Genomic DNA, 20234 nt, shown 5'->3' on the forward strand with positions numbered 1-20234 from the left:
CGGGGTGGCGAGGCGGTGTGTTATAGCGCCCTCCGGCCACGGGTGGTGGAGAGGCCAGTGGTTAGGACGAGGTATTCTTGGGGCGTTCAGGAGGAAGAAGAAAGAAGGGGAAAGAAGATGAACAATAATAGACCGATCTTTTTGAACCATTGGATCAGGATCTAGTGGCTGCTGATAAAAGTGACCGATGGCAAAAGAAATTTCAGGTACTTGATGGATAGAGGGTCCCAACATAGATATACAAATTATGCATACCACTAGTTACGTGCACGACTTTCCTAAATCTGCTAGGGTCACGTCTGAAAAGTGTATGATTTTGAATTCAATTACTCTGAGAAATGAATAAACTAGACAATCTCGTGTTTCTTGATTTGCATGCTATCTGCTACTATAAACCTTCATATGGCAGTCTTTCGTCCCAAGTTGGACCACATTTTTAGAAGTCACATATTATGACACCATGATTGTAGGGTTGCTGCAACAACCGTGTTTTGGTATTATTCCATAATTGGTACTCCATCCGTTTAAAAAAAATTGAAGCTATAGATCCGTCCTAAGTTAACTTGTTTAACTTTGACCAACTCAATAGAAAATGTGGTAAGTACAAAAATATATATCATAAAACATCTCATGAGAATATATTTTATAAAAAGTCTCATGGGAATATATTTTCTTATAGACTTGGTTAAACTTAAATAAATTTAACTTCCAGAATTTCAACTATTTTGGAAAGGAGGTAGTACTTCAAGATAGAGCAATAAACCACTCTTTTTTGCACGTTATGTTGGAAAATCCAGCAAATGTTCACTTTTTCTGAAGAATTATAATTTTATCTTCCCTGTCTTACAAATGGCGAGTTCATTTACTTGGAGGAATGAGTAAATCAGTCAATCTTAGGGTTGCATGCCAGCCATTTGGCACTAAAAATTTCATATGGCAATTGGCAGGTGGTTCTTTCAAAACTTGGCCACTGTCAAGTCATCACAGCTTTAAGCAACCACAACATACATGGTTGCTGCAACTATTGTCTGTTTAGAGTGCACTACAGATAATATGAGTTTTTTTGTTGCGAAAAACTACAAATAATAGTTTCAGATACAGAGAAAGCAACCACTTTGAAAATTAATCAAATGCTCATTTTGATAAAAGAAATAATTATATTGTCTCTTCTCCGATTTTATCAAATGACCTTAACCTGACGATAAACTGTTTCTTCTCCTTGTTTATAAATAGAACAAAATGCCTCACTAATCCATAAACTCAAAATTGCAAGCTTTTTTTTTACGCGCGAAATTGCACGATTAATATCATAAACTCATAGTAGTATACACTTTTGAGTATGCTTCTAGATAGGCTAATTGTACTGCCCATATTTTAGCAAAACTAGCTAGAACTAAGGTGTGTGCGGGGTGGATGGAAGATCCACCTTTAGAGATGTTGATACTCTTGTAAAAGATATTACGGCGATCATCTTGCAATAAAAAATACTTTGATGTAAATAAAATTATTAGCAGTATACACTTTGGGTTCGTCGGGGGTTTCTGCGAGGGAGTTTTTCTACGAGGGTGTTTTCAACAAAATACTCTCTCTAGCGCCTGCCACCCGTGCCCCCACCCCGACTTCCCCATGCCAGCCGCGTGCGCCACGCGCCCACGCCGGCGGCCGCACCTCACGGTCTCCCGCCGCTGCCCGCGATCATCCGCCGCGCACGTTCCCGCCATCCGCGGTCTTCTGCTGCACCACATGATCCTATTTCTCCGTGGCGGCGGCGTCCCCATCCAGCTGGGACTGGATCCGCTGGAGCCGCCACTTCGCGGAGGTCGACCAGGCCGAGAGCTACGCTTCCGTCCTCCGCTTCCAGCTCGAGGGTTTCATGGGGAGCGCTTCTCTGACCATTGAGCCCAGTTTCCGTCAGACATTCATAGGCGAGGTCCGGCGCGTATGCACACTAGGTGCTCGACCAAAAGCCAGAGGCATAGCAGCAGTGCGGTCCAGCGGGAGCAGCAAGCACCAGGCAGAGAAGGGGCGGCGGGGGCGGAACAGACCATGGCACGGCAAGGAGGCCAGCGCTCTGGGCAAGCAGCGCGGACCGGATGGAACAGCGCGGTGGTGTGGGCACCCCGTTATTGTCGGCGCAGCGACCACTGTCGTGCTGCTCGGACCTGATTCGCCTCCCCTTAACGCAGCATTTTGGACGCTGCCTCCTAGCCTGTCGTCGTGTGGAGGAGACTGCACGGAGAAGCGACTTGGTTGGTTCTAGTCCTGTCAGTGCTGAGCTCGAGGATGGCACCGGTAGCATATCATTCTGGTCCACTTTTCTGCTGAATCTCGTAGAAATTACTGCTCTGCATTTCCACTGTTAAGGTTCAGGTTTGACAGTCTGTGAGCTGCGCTACAGCTTGGTTCTAGTGTCGGGATGATAGTATATGTCTAAATTCACACAGCAATATTCTTATACTCCCTCCGTTCCAAAATAGATGACCCAATTTTATACTAACTTTGTACTAAAGTTGGTACAAAGTTGAGTCATTTATTTTGGAACGGAGGGAGTAGTACGCAAGTAGCTTAATCTACATATTTAAATATTGTCATGTTTCAGAGTGTTGTGCCTTTATCCTGATCACGGTTCCTGCCTTTTATTCCTACTGTTCATGTTTAATTATGTGGCAATTGCATTGGACTATAGTTATTATAGCACTGGGATGGCATATTTCTAAATTAACAGCTATATTGTTTAGCAGAAAACAACAAAGGCTTAAAAATTAGAGTAATAAACATATTGTTCAAAAGCCGCATCGGTCCCTAGCAGCTGCAGATAAACATCACATTTGCGATGATTTTCTGAAACACCAATTGGATAACCCTTGTTTACTAGTCAAGAACGGCTGTGATAAATTTGGTTGCCTAGTTATGCTCATCATGTACCTCATCGAGTGAGCGTTCTCTTCAATCTTTTGATGCTTATTATGATACTGAAGAAGTGCAGAGCCATTGCCATTGTTATAATACCGTCAAACCTGTATTTTAGAACTCATTAGCAGTGTGCATGAACTACTAGCATGTCTTGCAAGCTCCTCTGTACGGGGCTTAATAGCTATCATCTATTCACTTTTGACTTTTTATGATGATGCAGGGACAGTGAACAACATATTGAGTTATTGCAAGAGGAAACAACCCAGATACTGAACCAAAAGGGGATCGGCGGCACTGGGGGTGAGGGCCGGAATCTGTCCGTGTACCTTGCGGTATGCTGTCGGGACTGGTCTGTTTCTCAAACCAAGGCTCCCCTGTACAAGGTGGAAATTGCCCTCTCCAATTCCGACGACCCTTCTTTGCTGCCGGGAGCGGAGCCTGCTGGCCGGGTAACCCTGCACCGAGCCCGTAATCTGGAAACTAACATGAACGGCGAGACCTTCGTCTCCTTGTAGTCAGGGTGGATAGTCGGCATCGGGGGCAATCCTGGCAGCACCATCATCTTTGACACCAAGAGTGGGAGAATGATCCGCGGGCCAAACCTGGTGGCCAGGAAGTGGAGCCCTGTGGTGGCGGTCGTCGGGGACATGATCTATGCCCTCACATCAACCCCTGACCACGTTCAAGAGCCCAACTTCGTGCCATTGTTTGAGGTCCTCGATCTCTCCAAGCCGGACGTCATCGAGACTGCGGAGGGGGTGCTCAGCCTGGCGGACACGTGCACCTGGATGCCATTGCCGTACCCGCTCTGCTTCCCTTGCAAGCTCACCCCGACGGACTTCCGCAGGCCGCCCATGATAAGTGTCGCGTCCTCCGTGGTGGTCGAGCCTTACATTTTGATATCGGTCAGTCGCCCGTACAACTTTACTTATGCATTTGACACCAGCTCAGGAGAGTGGCATCAGGTCGAGGGCGAGCAACTGCCGTTTGTTGGCGCCGCCGCCCCGCACGGCGGCGGCATCTTCCTTGCGCCTTCTCACAAGTACGGCCCCATCAAAGCTTACTGCATCCGAGTCTCAACATCTGGCAAGGGTGGTGCTATTGAGTTGTCCACCACTGTCATCCCGGTGAGAAACGAGGAGCATGAAGAAATTAACGCAAGGGGCGCGCGCTACGTTCACCTGGACAGGGAACACTTCGCTCTGTTGTCTTGGCAGAAGGACAGCGGACGCTACATGTCTTACGATACAAAGACTGACGAAACTTATCCAAGGAAGTTATATCTGAACTTGGTTACCTATCGAACTGGGAGGTGTGTACTCGAGGGGAAGACTCCGGAGATTGTTGTCTCCTGCCAATCGGAGCAGGCCTTCAGGATCTGCAGTTCCCCTGGGTTCTCTGATGCGCCCATCGCCTTCACTTTATCCATATATAAATAATGCCATTGGACACTTTTATTTGACAGTATGTTCCTTTTTTTTTAACAACAAAAGGCGCACTAGGCGCCAAACTTTCTTATTTCAGCTCAGAAACAACGTACAGCATGAATTACAAAGCCCTGAAATTGAAAAGTAGAGAGAAGAGAAACTACAGGGCAAGTCATATTCCGATGAGCTGAAGCGAAACAACATATATCAGGTTCTACCACTGATGTTAGAACCTGGTGAGCTACATTGTGTGCAATACCATTGATCTCCCTAGAGATGTGAAACACCTGGGACTGAAGATCTGAGGAGTAGCAGAAGAAATCAGCCAGAATTTTCCTTATAGTCCAAGGAGTAGTAGATTCCTTAATCTTTCTGCTAGCTGCCCATGACGCCAAAGACAGATTGTCAGTGAGGAAAGTGGGCTGAGAAATGCATAGCTGTTTGGCCACTCGAGCCGCCAAAAGAAGCGCCAAAGCTTCACCTTGTAAAGGTGTATCTGTGATAACAGTAGAAGCTTGGATCTGCACATTGACCTCCAATTGGTCTTGTGGTAAAGAGAGGTAAATTCCAATTCCAGTAGCAACAGATCCTTGAGTCAAGCCTGGAATTTTTTTGCATCTAAATGCTGCATCAGAGTATACTCTTGGTCCTGTAACTAGAAGATCAGACTTAATCGTTTTCCCCTGCATAGGAATCTGATTAGTAAGAGGTAAAGCACCGACCATCTCATTGGATTTGAGCTGAGAAGAAATATGTATAAAATCACCGAGTTCATTACACAGGGCTATAGCAGCAGTGTTAATATGATAAGGAAGAGCTCTTTTCCTACAAAAAAGATAATCATTCCTAGCTTTCCAAAGACACCACATAAAGTTGAGAATGTTGGGTAGAGAAGCATGTGGATGATTCATATTAATCAGAGCAAGGAAAATACTGTGAATATTAGGATTACTCTGAACTAAAATATCCATTCTAATGCACCAAGGATTCAGAAACCAAGCAGCTCTAGCAAAATCACAAAGAAAAAATAAATGCATCTCATCCTCAAGCTGACCGCATCTGCTACAAAGTTGAGATATGTGCACGGAGAAGCGGCCAGCTCTCAAACCTGTGGGAAGAGCTTTTGTAAGAAGCCTCCAAGCAAAACTTTGTACCCTGGGAATCATCATCTTTTGTTTCCAGACCTCATTTAGAAGATTCTTGACCTGCAAAGAAACCTGAGAAGGTGCAAATCTAGGATTGGCATGAATATCCTGCAAACACAGCTTATGAGTAGATTTAGAAGTACAAATACCATTAGGGGTAAGGTCCCAACACAGAATATCCGGACTGTCCTCTTGAATAATATCAGTCTGCATAATAGTAGAAGCAAGAGGTTGTTGGAAAAGAGAGTAAATAAGGGTAGAATTCCATTCTTTCCTATCAGGAACCCAAAGATCTTTAACAAGAGAAGGGTAACTATATCCTGAAGGTTGAATAATAAGATGATCATAAATAGCATTCCAACGCGAGCACCAAGGGGTGCTCCATATAGAAATATTACCTTGAGTAATCTGATAAAAAGAATGAGCTTTGAGTTTGGGCAGCATTTTGAGAATGGAGGACCAAAAAGCTGATTTTGGATTGGAAGGGCTAGCAGTCCAGATGGAAGAATCATGGAAGTATTTGGACTTAAGAACAAGATGGAGATGGGAAGAAGAATCTTTCGCTATACGCCAAGCAGCTGCAAGCATCTGGCCTTCATTAATGGCTTGTAAGTTCCTAATACCAAGGCCACCCTCTTTTTTAGAATTACAAATATCCTTCCAAGCCCTAAGACACAAGCTTTTGCTCGAATTATGCTCTCTAATACCTGTCCACCAAAAGTTCCTAATAATAGCAGTGAGTTTGGCTATAAACTTCTTAGGAAATAAAATATTAGCCATATAGTAAACAGGAATAGCAGAAAAAACTGATTTATCAATTCAAACCTGGCTGCATGAGAGAGCAAGTTGGCCTTATAAGCAGGAATCTTATTCATGAATTTATCCAAAACAAAATAGTAGGCCGCAGATCTATTATTATCAGGAAGAATAAGAGGATGACCAAGATGAGAAAAATTAGCATCCATGTTAGAAACAGGAAAAATCTGCTTAATATCTTGAATAACAGCCTGACTAACATGAGCACTAAACATAATAGCAGACTTGGCCCAATTTGGAGTTTGACCTGACACGGAACAAAAATGATTGATAATGTTGGCCATAGCATTAGCTTCCTGAATAGTAGCTTGACCACATACCAACAAATCATCTGCAAACAAAAGAGAGTGAATCGGGGGGCAATTTGGTCCAAGCAAAATACCCTGAAGACTATGAGCAGCTAAAGCTTCGTTAAGAGCAAGAGATAATTCATTAATGGCAATAACAAACAAATAAGGGGACATAGGACAACCTTGACGAATACCCCTAGAACTTTTGAATTTATGAGAAGGCCTACCATTAATGACCATAGAAAAAGTAGGAGAAGAAGTGCACTCATAAATCAAATTTATGAAATGAGCATGCAATCCTTTACGTGCAAGAGCTGAAACAATGAAGCTCCATTCTAAACGATCGAAAGCCTTAGCAAGATCAATTTTAAGCATGAAAGCAAGGTGATTCCAAGAACGAAGAGCAAAAGAGTGAGAAATCTCTTGAGCAATAATGATATTGTCACTAATTCTTCTACCTTCAATGAAAGCTTGTTGAGCAGGGTCAATATAATCTGTAAGGTGAGGCTTAAGACGATTAGCTAAAGATTTGGCAATGATTTTATAAATAACATTGCAAAGACTAATGGGACGATAATCCATAGGAACCTGAGGAACAAGTTTTTTTGGAATGAGAGCAATGTTTGTATCACTCACATGAGAGGGCAATATACCTGTTCTATAAAAATTGACTACCAATTGAGTGACATCGTGTCCTATCCAATCCCAAGTAGCCAAATAAAACTCGACATTAAAACCATCTGGCCCTGGAGAAGCATTCAACTTCATGTCCTTCAAAATCTGCAAGACCTCATTTTTATCCGGAATTAAATAAGTAGGGTCCAAAGAGCCCTCCGGTAAGTGAGAAGCAAGAAAAGGTCTACCACAGTTGATATGAGTGGAAGAGAAGATATATCTGAAATAATTAACAAAGGTATTAGCAATGAGACTAGGCTTAAAATGCACAATATTATTTTCATCCTTAACCGAGCAGATAGTATTCCTTTTCCTTCTCTTAAGCACAGCTTGATGAAAAAAATTCGTATTACGATCACCATCAGTAGCCCATCCCTTCTTACTTCTTTGCTTATAGAAACTATTCAGTTTAGAGAGAGTTTGCTCATACCTGAGAATAAGCGAATTTTCTAAAGCATGATCTTGCTGATTGATTGGAAGCTCCTGAATCTGCTTGATACTAGATTCTAGTTCCTGAAGCTCTTGCTGAAAAGGTTTCTTCTTCCTACACCAAGTTTTCAAAGCCCCTGCCAAAGAAGGGGTTTTTGCAACAAAAGAGCCTGCTCTAGCATTGTTCCAAGCAGACTTAGCAAAACTACTGAAATCCTTCTCCATTAACCACCAATTTTCAAATTTGAAAGTCTGCTTAGGTTTAACAAAACTACCATCAGTAGAATAAGTATGGGAGCATGGTCACTAACGATGATAGGTAAATTAAACACCTTAGTATTGGGGTAATGAGCACACCAAACAGCATTAACAAGACAACGATCCAAACGTCTGTAAATAGGATTAACAGTGTGCTGCCTATTGCGCCAAGTGTAAGCACGACCACTAAAACCGATGTCAAAGAAACCACAGTTTTTGACAATAGAACGAAAAGCAGACATACGAAAATAATTTACACTACCATTACAGCCATCCGTATCATACAAAATATCATTAAGGTCTCCCATACAGATCATGGGTTTTCCGAGGTTATCATACACAAAAGTGGAAACCTGATTCCAAATGGCACTAGTCTGCCTATGATAAGGATCACCATATATACATATCAAACAAAAGTGAACCCCCGAGGCTAGATGAACTACATTGGCTAGGATAAAGTGAAAGGAGGAACTATGAACAGAGACTTTAAGATCATCATTCCACATAAGCCAGAGCCCTCCTGAAGCACCTCTAGAAGGAACAACAAAACTGTTAGCTACATCAAACCTATTCAGAAGATCAACCGAATGAACCTTCGAAGATTTGATTTCCGAAACAAATATTACCTGAGCTTTCGTAGAACGGATCAGATTCGCCAGGAACAACATTCGATCGCTACCGAGGCCCCGACCCATACCTCGGCAATTCCAATCTATGGCTTTCATGGCGCCCGAGGCGCGTTAGGGCCATGCGCCGCTGCCCGAGAAAAGGATTGCGCTAAGTTCCTATCTGCATCATCATCCAACTCCATGTTATGTCCAGACTGATTCTTGTTGATATCCAGTGTACTAGAGTCATCTTGATTTTCCATTGTGACTTGAGCTATAGGGCTACAAATGCTACCATGAACATGCAGACCCTTGTGATGGAGGCGATCAATGCCAGGAGGAGAGAAAGCCCCCTGACGGGATCCAACTGTACCCTCACTAACAGACGGCGAAGGTGTGCTCAGGGTCGAGGGATCATAGCTTCCTCCTTCGTGCTGACGAAATGCCATAACTGATCCGCCCTGTTCAGTGCTGGCTTCAAAAGTCATGCTCCCCAAATTTTTGCATCGGCTTGTGCACCCATTATTGCTACTGTCCAGTTGAGCTGAGCCGCTGTCGCGCTTCCAAGTGGAAGAACGAGCACGATTGCGAAGTAACCCATGGAAATTAGGACACACACTTCCAGATTCGCCGTTCGGAGGAATGTCCCATCTGCTATTCCTAGATCGATGGTAGCTCCGCTGAGATGTTGTGGATCCAGGAAACTCAGCGCCCCCCAAAAAAGCTCCTCTGACTGAACTCCTTACCACAGTGCTGGCAACACCGTCATTAAGAACAGGGGCGGCTCCCACACCACCAGCTGGATATGATTGTCCAATGAAAACTTGTGTGTCGGGCGGAGCACCGAGTAAGCTTGATTGACTAGCAGCCTTCTTCGCCGGAGGAGAGGGGATACCAAAAAGCGAGGCGGATGTACGTTTGGGACTGGATCGAGTAGGCGAGGGGATGGGATGGCGGGTAGGAGAAGGGAAAAGAGTTGTGCCCGGGGAAGGGGAAGGACAAATAGCGACATTTGCATCGGAAACTTTGTCCTCCAAATGCATTTGAATAACAGAGGTAGGGGAAGTCTGCACAAAGTGAGATGAAGGGACAACGCACAGACTAGGAATATCTGCGAGGCGAAGAGGATTATTTTGGGCAGTCCGCTGGTCCAAATCTGGCTCATATCTCTGTCCCTGAATATGCATCTCTTCAGCAGACGTGCACCGAGGGCCTGGCAACTGCTGAGATAATGGGCCTGACTGTTTTGCACCCCCTACCTGCTCCGGGTCAGCAAGAGAACCACTTTGCTGTACTGAATGCTGAAGGGCTTCAACTTGCCCTCCTACGTAATTGCTTCGCCCAACATCTGTCTCCTTATTACCTGCATCTGGTAACACCGTTGTATCCATTAAATCACCGCTTTGACTCTGCTGCTGACTGTGAATGAAATTAGGTAGAGCAGTATTAACTCCAACCTGCTTTTGAATTATCTGGAGCTCTGTATTTTTTGAAGAATTGTCTCCTTCCATTCTTTTATTTTGTTCATTAATTTTCCTTAAAGATAATTCCTTCTGATTTCCTTTATCAGCAGAATCCTCTTCTGACATCTTTCCTTTTCCTTTGGGATCCTCTATGAACTGCTTCTGCAACCTTGCTAGCTGAGGATTGATGAAAGATGAGAATGAATTTGCTTCTGCCTGAACATTTCCTCCTGAAAGAGTAGGAATCAACTCTGCATTAGTCATCCACTGCCCAAATCTATTTGGTGAGATTTCTTCCAAAGAAACTTGCAGCCTGTTTCTTGAAATGAGAACACTATTTCTGATCTTGCAATGCTGAACACTATGAAACATAACTCCACAAAAAGTGCAGATTCTGCCAATTTTCTCATAGAATAAGTAAGCCCAACCAGCAGAATCCTTGGCAAAATTAACCCAAACTCTATCTCTGACTGCTTTACTAACCTGATCTTTAATGGTACCCCAAATGTAATTCTCCCTAGCAAAGATCATACTCTGATTTATAGGATGAAATTCTGAGATCTGGCCAACACTTTGCAAGATGTTTGCAAGTAGAGCTTGAGTTCTGAATCTCATGGAAATACCATAAATCCGAATAGTCACGTAGATAGTGTCAAACTTATAGTCCTGAATATTCCTATTTTGCTCCTCCGGATCCATCCATTCAAGCAAGAAATTGTCTGAACCCATGCTCCAAGGCTGACGAGTAATGACAAACATAACAGCATCCAAAGAACGAAAATGAGCCACAAAGATGTACCTTGATAATTGTGATATACCATAATAGTTATCCTTCCATGCGCCATAGATTGCTGCACAGCCTGAAGGGAAAGAACCCTGATAGGACCTCCTGTAGATGCAAGCTTCATCAAAATATTGAACTCTGCATCCTGACCCTCTTCTTGCCTGTACTGCTCAGCCTGAATATGAACTACCTCCGGCTCATTGATCGACAACGCTTGCATGTTGAGTTCAATCCCAGGATCTGACCTCACAACCCGAGAGGAAAGCTGCGAGACTTGATTTACTCCATCTCTTCTCAGATCCGCCTTCTGCGGAAGAGCATCAGGATCTTCCATGCGAGTACAAGATCTGTCCATATTCACATCTAACTAGCGAAGGGAAAAAACGAGGGAGAGGCAACGAAATAGCAGGAGGGAAAGCGAAGTAATCAGAAAAGTAGATGGGAGAAAGAGTAGGAGATTAGAGAACAAAAACAAGATTATGTGGAGAGAGGGAGGAGGGAAAGCAGAGGAGGAGAGAAGGCTAGAGCGGCATAGCGCCAGTCCAGAAAAGTCTCCAGTATGTTCCTTAAGAAGCCTTGCTTTTTAACTGCAAATGTATAATGCCATGCACCTCTGCTCATTGCTCATAGTTTCTACACTTAATAGGTTGCTTTTTAACTGCAAATGTATAATGCCATGCACCTCTGCTCATTGCTCATAGTTTCTACACTTAATAGGAAGCTTACCTTGTGGATTATTATCACCCTCCTGCATTTTCTACATTGGCATAAAGTTTTTATTTTCCCCACTGGCCAGTCATATACTCCCTCCGTCCGGAATTACTTGTCGCAGAATCCATTTCTGGGACAAGTAATTTGGGATGGAAGAAGTATTATATTAGTAGTGTTAACTTCAACTGCACTGTTCTGCCCTCTGGCCTTTTTACATCATTCTGCCTAAGAAGACACATTAAAATTTGATTTTACCCTTTTATCGTACATCTTGGATGTTCGACATGCTGAAATCTTATTACAATATGGATGATGGTTGTGCCGCTACCGTTAATCGGTATTTTGTGCTGAGCATGTTAAGAGGATGGAAAGCATCCTGTCTCACTGATAAATAGTCTTGTAGGAGTACTAGCTATTCCCCCCTCCTCGTGCTATAAACATTAGGTTTTTAGTAAATAAATACACATTAGTAATAGAATAATCACCTGTTTCAATTTCAAAGGTTCTGATGTGCTATTTGGTAGGCCTGGAACTTGGGCTTTAGGGCTACCCATATGCTTAATCCTCCCTTGGGTTCCATAAATATATCTAGTTAGAATTGGCCCCAAGAAAAAACACATCGAATTACTTCGTCTCCTTTCATTTTTATTTTTAACCCACATTGGGAAAGATGCATAGTTTATTCTTTGAGTGATGGATTTGGAGAGGAATTGAGAAAACCAATCTAGTTGGCCAAAGCAAACCGATAGTTCGAAGAGAATTACAAAGATATCAAATCATGCATAAAAGAATTCAGAGAAGATTCAAATAATATTCATAGATAAACTGATCATAAATCCACAATTCATCGGATCTCGACAAACACACCGCAAAAGAAGATTACATCGGATAAATCTCCAAGAACATCGAGGAGAACATGGTATTGAGAATCAAAGAGAGAGAAGAAGGCATCTAGCTACTAGCTATGGACCCGTAGGTCTGTGGTAAACTACTCATGCTTCATCGGAAAGGCAATAGGGTTGATGTAGATGCCCTCCATGATCGAAACCCCCTCCGGCAGGATGCCGGGAAAGGCCCCAAGATGGGATCTCACGGGAACAGAAGGTTGCGGCGGTGGAAAAGTGTTTCCATGGATACTTCTGGTGGTTTGGGAATATATGTGAATATATAGGAGGAAGATCTAGGTCAAGGGGTCACAGAGGGCCCCGGAAGGTAGGGGGCGCGCCCTCCCCCCTTGTCGCCGCCTCGTGGCTCTTCTGACTTGAACTCCAAGTCTCTGGGGTGTCTCGTGAAAGTTTTATTCCCTTTGGACTCCGCATTCCTTTTCTGCGAAACTCAAAAACAAGGAAAAACAGACGCTGACACTGGGCTCTAGGTTAATATGTTAGTCCCAAAAATAATATAAAATAGCATATTAATGCATATAAAACATCCAAAATAGATAATATAATAGCATGGAACAATAAAAAATTATAGATACGTTGGAGACGTATCAATCGCCAGGTTTCTTCAGCAGCTTTGGTTCTCTGTCACTCGATCAGATGCCTCACCGTTCGTTTATCATCACGGTCCTGCGACTGCCTACCTGCTCCTATACGTCGACGACATCATCCTGACAGCCTCATCCGCTGAGCTTCTCGAGCTGATTACCACTCGGTTGCGTGATGAGTTTGCTATCAAGGATCTGGGTGCCCTACACTATTTTCTTGGCATTGAGGTGATTCGGAGACTAGATGGGTTTTTCCTTCATCAACAGAAGTATGCACATGAGTTTCTTGAGCGTGCTGGCATGCTCAATTGCAAACCAGTTGCTACTCCCGTCGACATGAAGGCCAAGCTCTCTGCCCTTGATGGCTCTCCTGCGTCGGATGTTCCTTTCTACCGCTCCATTGTTGGTGCTCTTCAGTACCTAACACTCACCAGACCAGATTTGCAGTATGCAGTTCAGCAGGTGTGCCTTCATATGCACTCCCCGCATGACTCCCATTGGAACCTGGTGAAGCGGATATTACGGTATATTCGAGGTACTATGGCTCTCAGATTGACATTGACGGCATCTTCATCTCTAGATATGGTGGCTTATTCTGATGCTGACTGGGCTGGCTATCCCGACACATGCGCCTCCACCTCTGGCTACTGCGTCTACCTCGGCTCCTCCCTCATTTCGTGGTCGTCTAAATGACAACCTACAGTATCACGCTCTGGTGCGGAGGCTAAGTATCGAGCAGTCGCCAACACAATCGCCGAGTGTTCTTGGCTTCGACAGCTATTACAGGAGTTGCACCATGACGCCTGCTAGGCTACGGTGGTATACTGTGATAACGTATCCGCCATCTACCTCTCTGCCAACCCTGTCCATCATCGCCGGACGAAGCACATCGAGCTTGATATTCATTTTGTGCGCAAACAGGTGGCCCTTGACGCATTCGGGTTCTTCATGTTCCGACAGCACAACAGTTCGCAGATGTGATGACTAAGAGATTGCCTACTCCCGTTCTTGAGGAGTTCAGGTCCAGTCTCTGGGTGTTGAATATATGGTTGCACGTGTATTTTGTATTATTGGCCCACCTCTTATTCTTTGTATAGTGTTGAGGCCCACCTTGTACATGATATATACATGCACTTGCACCCAATCAATACCTCGAGAGTTGCATTGCCAAACCCTAATCTTCTACAGTCAGAGCGGCCAGGAACCTCAAACACCCCTCAAACGACGTGAGTGACCGGTAAAAGAAAAAGACTCAGACGGGCGCCTTAAATCGGACTCAAACGTCCGTGCGGACCGGCACCCCTAACATCTAGCCGAAATACGGGATGGATATGGGGCGGCCGGGTGTGACCGGGAATGTCCACCACGCGGATCCGGCCCACGTTGGCCCATCCTGATTCCACATATATTCATCTCCATCCGCTCCCAAACAAAATCCTAGTGAGTCCACTCCCCCCACCGCCCCTCCCCCGCCCCAAGCTCATTTTTGGCGAACTCCGGCCTTCTCCGACATGGCAGGCAGCGCATCTGTGTCCTCCGTCAGGCGATCTGCTAACTAGGACTTCATTCCAGTCGGGCCCGAGGAGGAGATGGTCGTCCACATTGCGCTTCAGCGCACTCGCGAGGAGAATGTCCCGTAGTGATCGGATTCGATCCGTTGGGAATCCATCGCCTCCGCCCAAATGGCGCGTGGATCCACAGCGCGCGCGTCGTCGCTGCGGCGGTGCGCTCCGTTTGTCATCCGAACGCCTTGACACGCACAACCCCTATGTTGGCACCCCGAAGACGAGGCCATCCGTGGCCTGTCCGCTAAGGGTATGACGGCGATCAATCTGCAGAGGCCGCGACAGCTCTCACGGCTGACGTCGGTGAGGTGAAGTCGCACTCTGTGGCGCCTCAGCAGATGGCCTGCAACCTCAGGCTGCACAGATGCGTCATGGTGGACGTGTCGGCCTTCCCCAAACACGACAGATCCATTGTCGACCTCACATCGACCGGCATCATGAAGGCTCCGGACTCCGGCGAGGAAGAGTAGGGCATGAGAGACGGCGGTGTCTCGAGCCCCGTGAGAAGGTGCATGTCCCATGTCCTACCCTATCTTGCCGGCGACCAGAGCAACAGTTCGAGGGGCGCAACCAGTCGTCGGACATGGGCACGACGGAGCCGGGCGAGCTCCGCTTAGATCAGGTTTCACGTTGCATGTAATTGTATGGATTTAAGGTTTCGTAATTGAGATATCCGATTGTGAAAATGATTTTTTTGTTGTTGTGACAAGTCACTATCCGCAGGGGTGTGAGGGGTCGGATTTGGCGTATCAGGTTGTAGATGCTTTAGCAGTAAAGGAGGGAGTGCGGCATTTTGGAGTCTGGGCTTGTCTCCTCCCGTCCATGAACATTAATCTATACCTAATAATAAAGGGGCTATTACTTTTTGCGTACGTAACGGAAATTGCCCTCAAAGTTACAAAATATTACCCACCAATGCCACATATAAGTGATACTAGCATTTATACACGTGCAATGCACGTCTTACAATTATGGAGTGATTAAAGAAAATGGCCATATACATGCTAATATATTTAAGGTAAACAATATTGCTGATATAAGAATGCAGATTTTTTTCCCTGACAAATATGTTGATTATAAGTATTGTTGAGGTAGCAATTAGTATGGAAACTCACTCTCATGACACGGGTAAGAATCAAAACTTGTACTACTTTTATTTTATCTCTATTTCATTTGAGACAAACTACTTTTATTTCTCTTCTTCCCTCCTAGTCTCGTTTGGGCTCTGCACGTCCTGCACTCAATGTGCAACGTGGCCCAAGATGTATCACATATGGGCCTTTTTTTCTGAAGAGCGAGGTGATGGTTCGAGAACATCGTGGAGGCTGTTGCGGTCCACTGTTCATTGCGAGTCCCGCTCCTCACAACCGTTAGATTTAGCAGACCAATGGTTAGGATTGATGCTCCAGATCCAATTCAAAACTCGTACACTATATAGTACTAGCAAATTGCACGTGCCTTTGCGCATAATAAATATAGGGTCTATCTTGGGTACACCTATTTTTTTTACAAAAATTTCCCCAGATTATCATGAAACTTCACGTCTTCACCTACAATACAAAGGACCTTGAAAGTGATAGAAACTACAAATAGGTCCTCTGACCACCAAGCAACCACTTCCACTGCCTGCACGGGCTGAGGGCACGCCGCCGCGACCTCCACCGCTCCACTTGAGTCGGTCTGACCTTGAATCTGGTTGTCTTGAATGCGGAGGGGAAATCTTTGAGCCAAGGCCTCAGAGGGCCAGCACACCGGTAAGGAAACCGTCGCCACTGAAAATCCACTTCAATCTGGAAACCATGAACCAAGCATGTACCTGCTACCACGCCCCACAGACTGACAGAGCACCACAACAGCACCTCCACGAAGTCCATATCAAGGCCAGGACAATCGTCACCATGGCGAAGAAAGATCAGGAGGACAAAAGGCTCCACAACAAGGTCCGTCCATTGCCTTCGCCGCAAGAACCGCACCAGGAACACGAACACTCTCCAGATCGACGGATCCGGGAGCACACGACGCCGGAAGCTCCTCGGCTATTCCATAGTTGGTGTCGCCACGATAGGGAAGAAGCTCCTGCCACCTTGTTCCACAGCGCCGCCGCCACCAACCTAGCTGCGACACCCGGGAGCCCTATCCTACTATCAACATACCAAGAGAGGGGAACCGTCTAGGGCACATCCTTGTGCCCTAGTTATTGCACATCTAAGTGACCCAAAACAAATTATAAAAAGAGAAAAAGTATTCGCATATATCTTTGCATAAAATCAATGATATAAGACTTAGTGCCACACTTAGGGCACATCTAAATGAGCTTTAGTAAACCTACCGATTAAATATATTGCTAATCAATGTATCTCCAAAATGTGTCCTAAAAAAGCCCCACATATTGGAGATGGAGCAAATTCTAAGGTTAAAAAAATGTGAATTTAAATTTATCGTAAAATTAGCCTATCAAGCCATTTTTAAATTTCTAGCAAAATAAAGAATACGTGTGGACCTCTTACATTTATTTAGTACAATATATACCTTTCATGGGCTAAATGTTGCATTTCTTCCCATGTAATTAAAAACAACTATGAATATTATATTCCTAACAAAATATTACCTTTGAGACCAGTTTTATTTTCGTCGGAAGCCTGAACGGCGTACATGGGCGGCTGACTCGAGGTGCAGGTCAATACACTCTCCAGAACCTTCTCTCTTCTGCAGTCTCCTACACACTTCTCCACTCCTCTCAGCTGTGTTAAGATCCAAATGGATCATTCCTCTCCGTGCGTGCGAGAGCTGTATCCGTCAGCTCATGATGCTATATTTTGTGTTAGCGCTTTGGCCACCACGGCACAAGACTCCATGGGACCATGCAACTCTTGGTCGCCGGCATGCGCTCCCCTGAGTCTTGTGGCCGGTCGCAGCCAGCGGATTGCGTTGGTTGTTGGACACTATGTGGAGGAAGCGATCTATTTGTAGCTTTAAATGTAGCTTGCTTGATGTTTCTTTTTCTAGATCGATGTTTCTCCCATTATGAAACATGTTTTTATTCTCTCCTCATTTCCATTGCCACCTTCGTTGTGTGTTCTTTTTTTTAAATGATGACTCGTCTTCGTCAAACTTGTCGTTCCCCTCGGCTCTCTCTGGTTGATGCTTATTATCTTGCTGTTTTAGCTGCAATGAGCGAAGATGTGGCAAGCTAGCTGCAGCATGAATAAGGAGGCGTGTAGAAGATTGTCACATATACCCATTTTCCATTTGGGATGTGTGCCGATGTCCTTGTTTGGTGGCCGTGAGAATAGAGGTTCTAGAGAAATCAAGAAGAGATTCCCAGAATATGGGCATGAGTGCCCATCCAGGTGGCGTAATCCTGCACAACTCAGGAGATGATCCAACGGCCTGCAACGCTTGGATTTTCCACTTATCAACGTCGGATGCAGCAGATCAGACGGCTATTATTCAAACTTATTCACACACTATATAATGGTATAGAAGTATAGAAAAACGTTTATGGAAAATGCCCTCAAAGTTGCAAAATATTACCCACCAAGTGATAAAAAATGTTTCACACAAGGGAATCCCCGCCTGGGCCGGCCCATTATTTTTTATTTTTTATTTTTTGTTTTTATCTACTTTAAATAATTTTGGGACTTCAAAAAAGTACCAAAACTTAAGAATTTTTTATTTTAAATATTTAATAAATCGTAAAATGTTTGTGGATTGAAAATATGTTCGTGATTTTATAAAAAAAATGCGTGCTTATTTAAAAAGTATTTGAAATTTTGGAAACGAATGTTTTGGAAATAAAAAAAATGTTCATGATTTTTTAAAATGTTTGTGTAATAAAAAAAATGGTAATGAAATTGAACAAACTTTAAAAATATTCATAAATGGAAAAATATCATAAAAATTCAAAAACTGTTTGTGACGTACAAAATAGTTTATTCATTCATAAAATATTCATTGATTCCCAAAATGATCATGCATTTCAAAAAATAATTGTTAAATAAAAAATGTTCATGAATTTTAAAAAAATTCCACCAATTTCCAAAACAATGTTCGTCCATTCTAGAAATGTCAGCCGATTCAAGATAATTGCTAAAAAATGTTCATAATTTTATTTTTTTGCGAATAGTAAAAAATGTTCATGGACTCAAAAAATGTTCTTCATTTTAGAAAATGTTTAAAATTTTCTAAAAGTGTTCATGAATTTGAAAAATGTTCATGATTTCAAATACATCACGAGTATAGAAAAATGTTCATGATTTCACAAAATTGAGAGTGATAGTGTATTTTGGTGATGTAGCAAAATGTGATAATGGCCATTGAAGATTATGATTTTTTTTCTCCCGTTGCAACGCACAAGCCCTTTTGCTAGTAAACTAAAAAAATTAGCAACAAAACTAAAAAAATCCTGATTTTTTTGGCATCATAGATGATGTAGTGCGACAAGTATGTGCGAAACATTAGAGGAGCTGAGATTTCTTTTCTTTGAAAGCTCCTCTAATGCACATTGCACGCAGATAGCGCATTAGATCAGCTTTGATGCCAAAACATTTTAGATTTTGTTGAATCATTTTACAATTTTTTGTATCGATTGTTCACCGGATGTAGATACACCTTGTTTCTCTTGGGCGACACCAAGGGTGCCCAACCATAGCCGTCGGCAACTTCCGCTAGTAATTTAGTGATTGGAGATGTCCGATCCAGTGGGGTAGTTGGAGACATCCAACTCCCCATGGCAAACATGAAGTTAATAGATAGTTGTGCAAAATGATAGACCTTCGAAGTGACAGGTCGTGGATATCTTGAGGGGAACATAATTATAATAGGAGTCATGGTTGTTCATAGAACTTATTGCCTTCGGTCCGGTCCTCGTGACCTTAATGTCTTTTCGTTAGCCGCCGCAGGTATGAGATATTAAGTAGGACGATTGAGTTGTCTCCACATGGTGCGTCTTGAGAGACAATGTTATGCAAGGGACCATCCATCATTTGTAGAATGCACGTATCCTATAATGCAGGTATCGACGTAGTCACAACGTGGCGTAGTCAAAAAGCGTAACTCCATCCTCCGCCAGGGCCGAACGAGACCGTACTTAGATGCCAACGATCTCATCTAAAACATCACATTACTTATCGCGGTTTCTTTTCTCTGTATTTAGTGTTTATTTTTCCATTCGTTCTAGTACCTTAGTTTAATTCTCTCTTTAGTTGGTTTCCCTAGCAACTTACTTAAGTGAACTATTAACAAACTCCAGTTTAAATTTGAGCATAGTTGCAAAAGCGACAACGCAGTTGTGGGGATTGTAATACCTTCCTTTTCGCTCCATGTGGGATCGAAAACCTTACTTATTGCGAAATTGCTACATAGCTCTATGCACTTGCAGTACATCAGAGCTCTAGCCTGGGCGTCCGCCAACGCTTTCGTCTTCTCCCTCGCCTTGACACGCCACCCTTGTCGTTCCGCAAATATGCGCACGGACGCGTCTAGGTCCGGAGGGACATAACCTCATAATGGGCTTCCGAGGATCCATCACAGCGGTGGCGGATGGTAGAACAGGCGGGGTCGGCTGCAACCGGGCGGAGAGGTCAAGCTTTCGCACAAGAATATCGAGCGGATTGTCCATATGTGCGGGCTTTGATCCAGTTTTGGGTGAACCTAGCTTGT

General features: G+C 43.9%; 1 protein-coding gene across 1 annotated transcript in view; it reads left to right on the top strand.

Annotated features, from left to right (window-relative positions):
* LOC123159706 (uncharacterized) overlaps nucleotides 1–5037 on the top strand; it is a 7727-nt gene extending 2690 nt beyond the window's left edge. Inside the window, exon 3 of the mRNA XM_044577525.1 lies at nucleotides 3134–5037. Coding sequence (XP_044433460.1) covers nucleotides 3134–3428 — 295 coding nt within the window. The 3' untranslated portion in view covers nucleotides 3429–5037. The remainder of the gene's footprint in view (nucleotides 1–3133) is intronic.
* The last annotated feature ends 15197 nt before the right edge of the window (nucleotides 5038–20234 follow it).

The sequence above is a fragment of the Triticum aestivum genome, chromosome 1D (genome assembly GCF_018294505.1).
Source record: "Triticum aestivum cultivar Chinese Spring chromosome 1D, IWGSC CS RefSeq v2.1, whole genome shotgun sequence".
Taxonomy (NCBI): Eukaryota; Viridiplantae; Streptophyta; class Magnoliopsida; order Poales; family Poaceae; genus Triticum; species Triticum aestivum.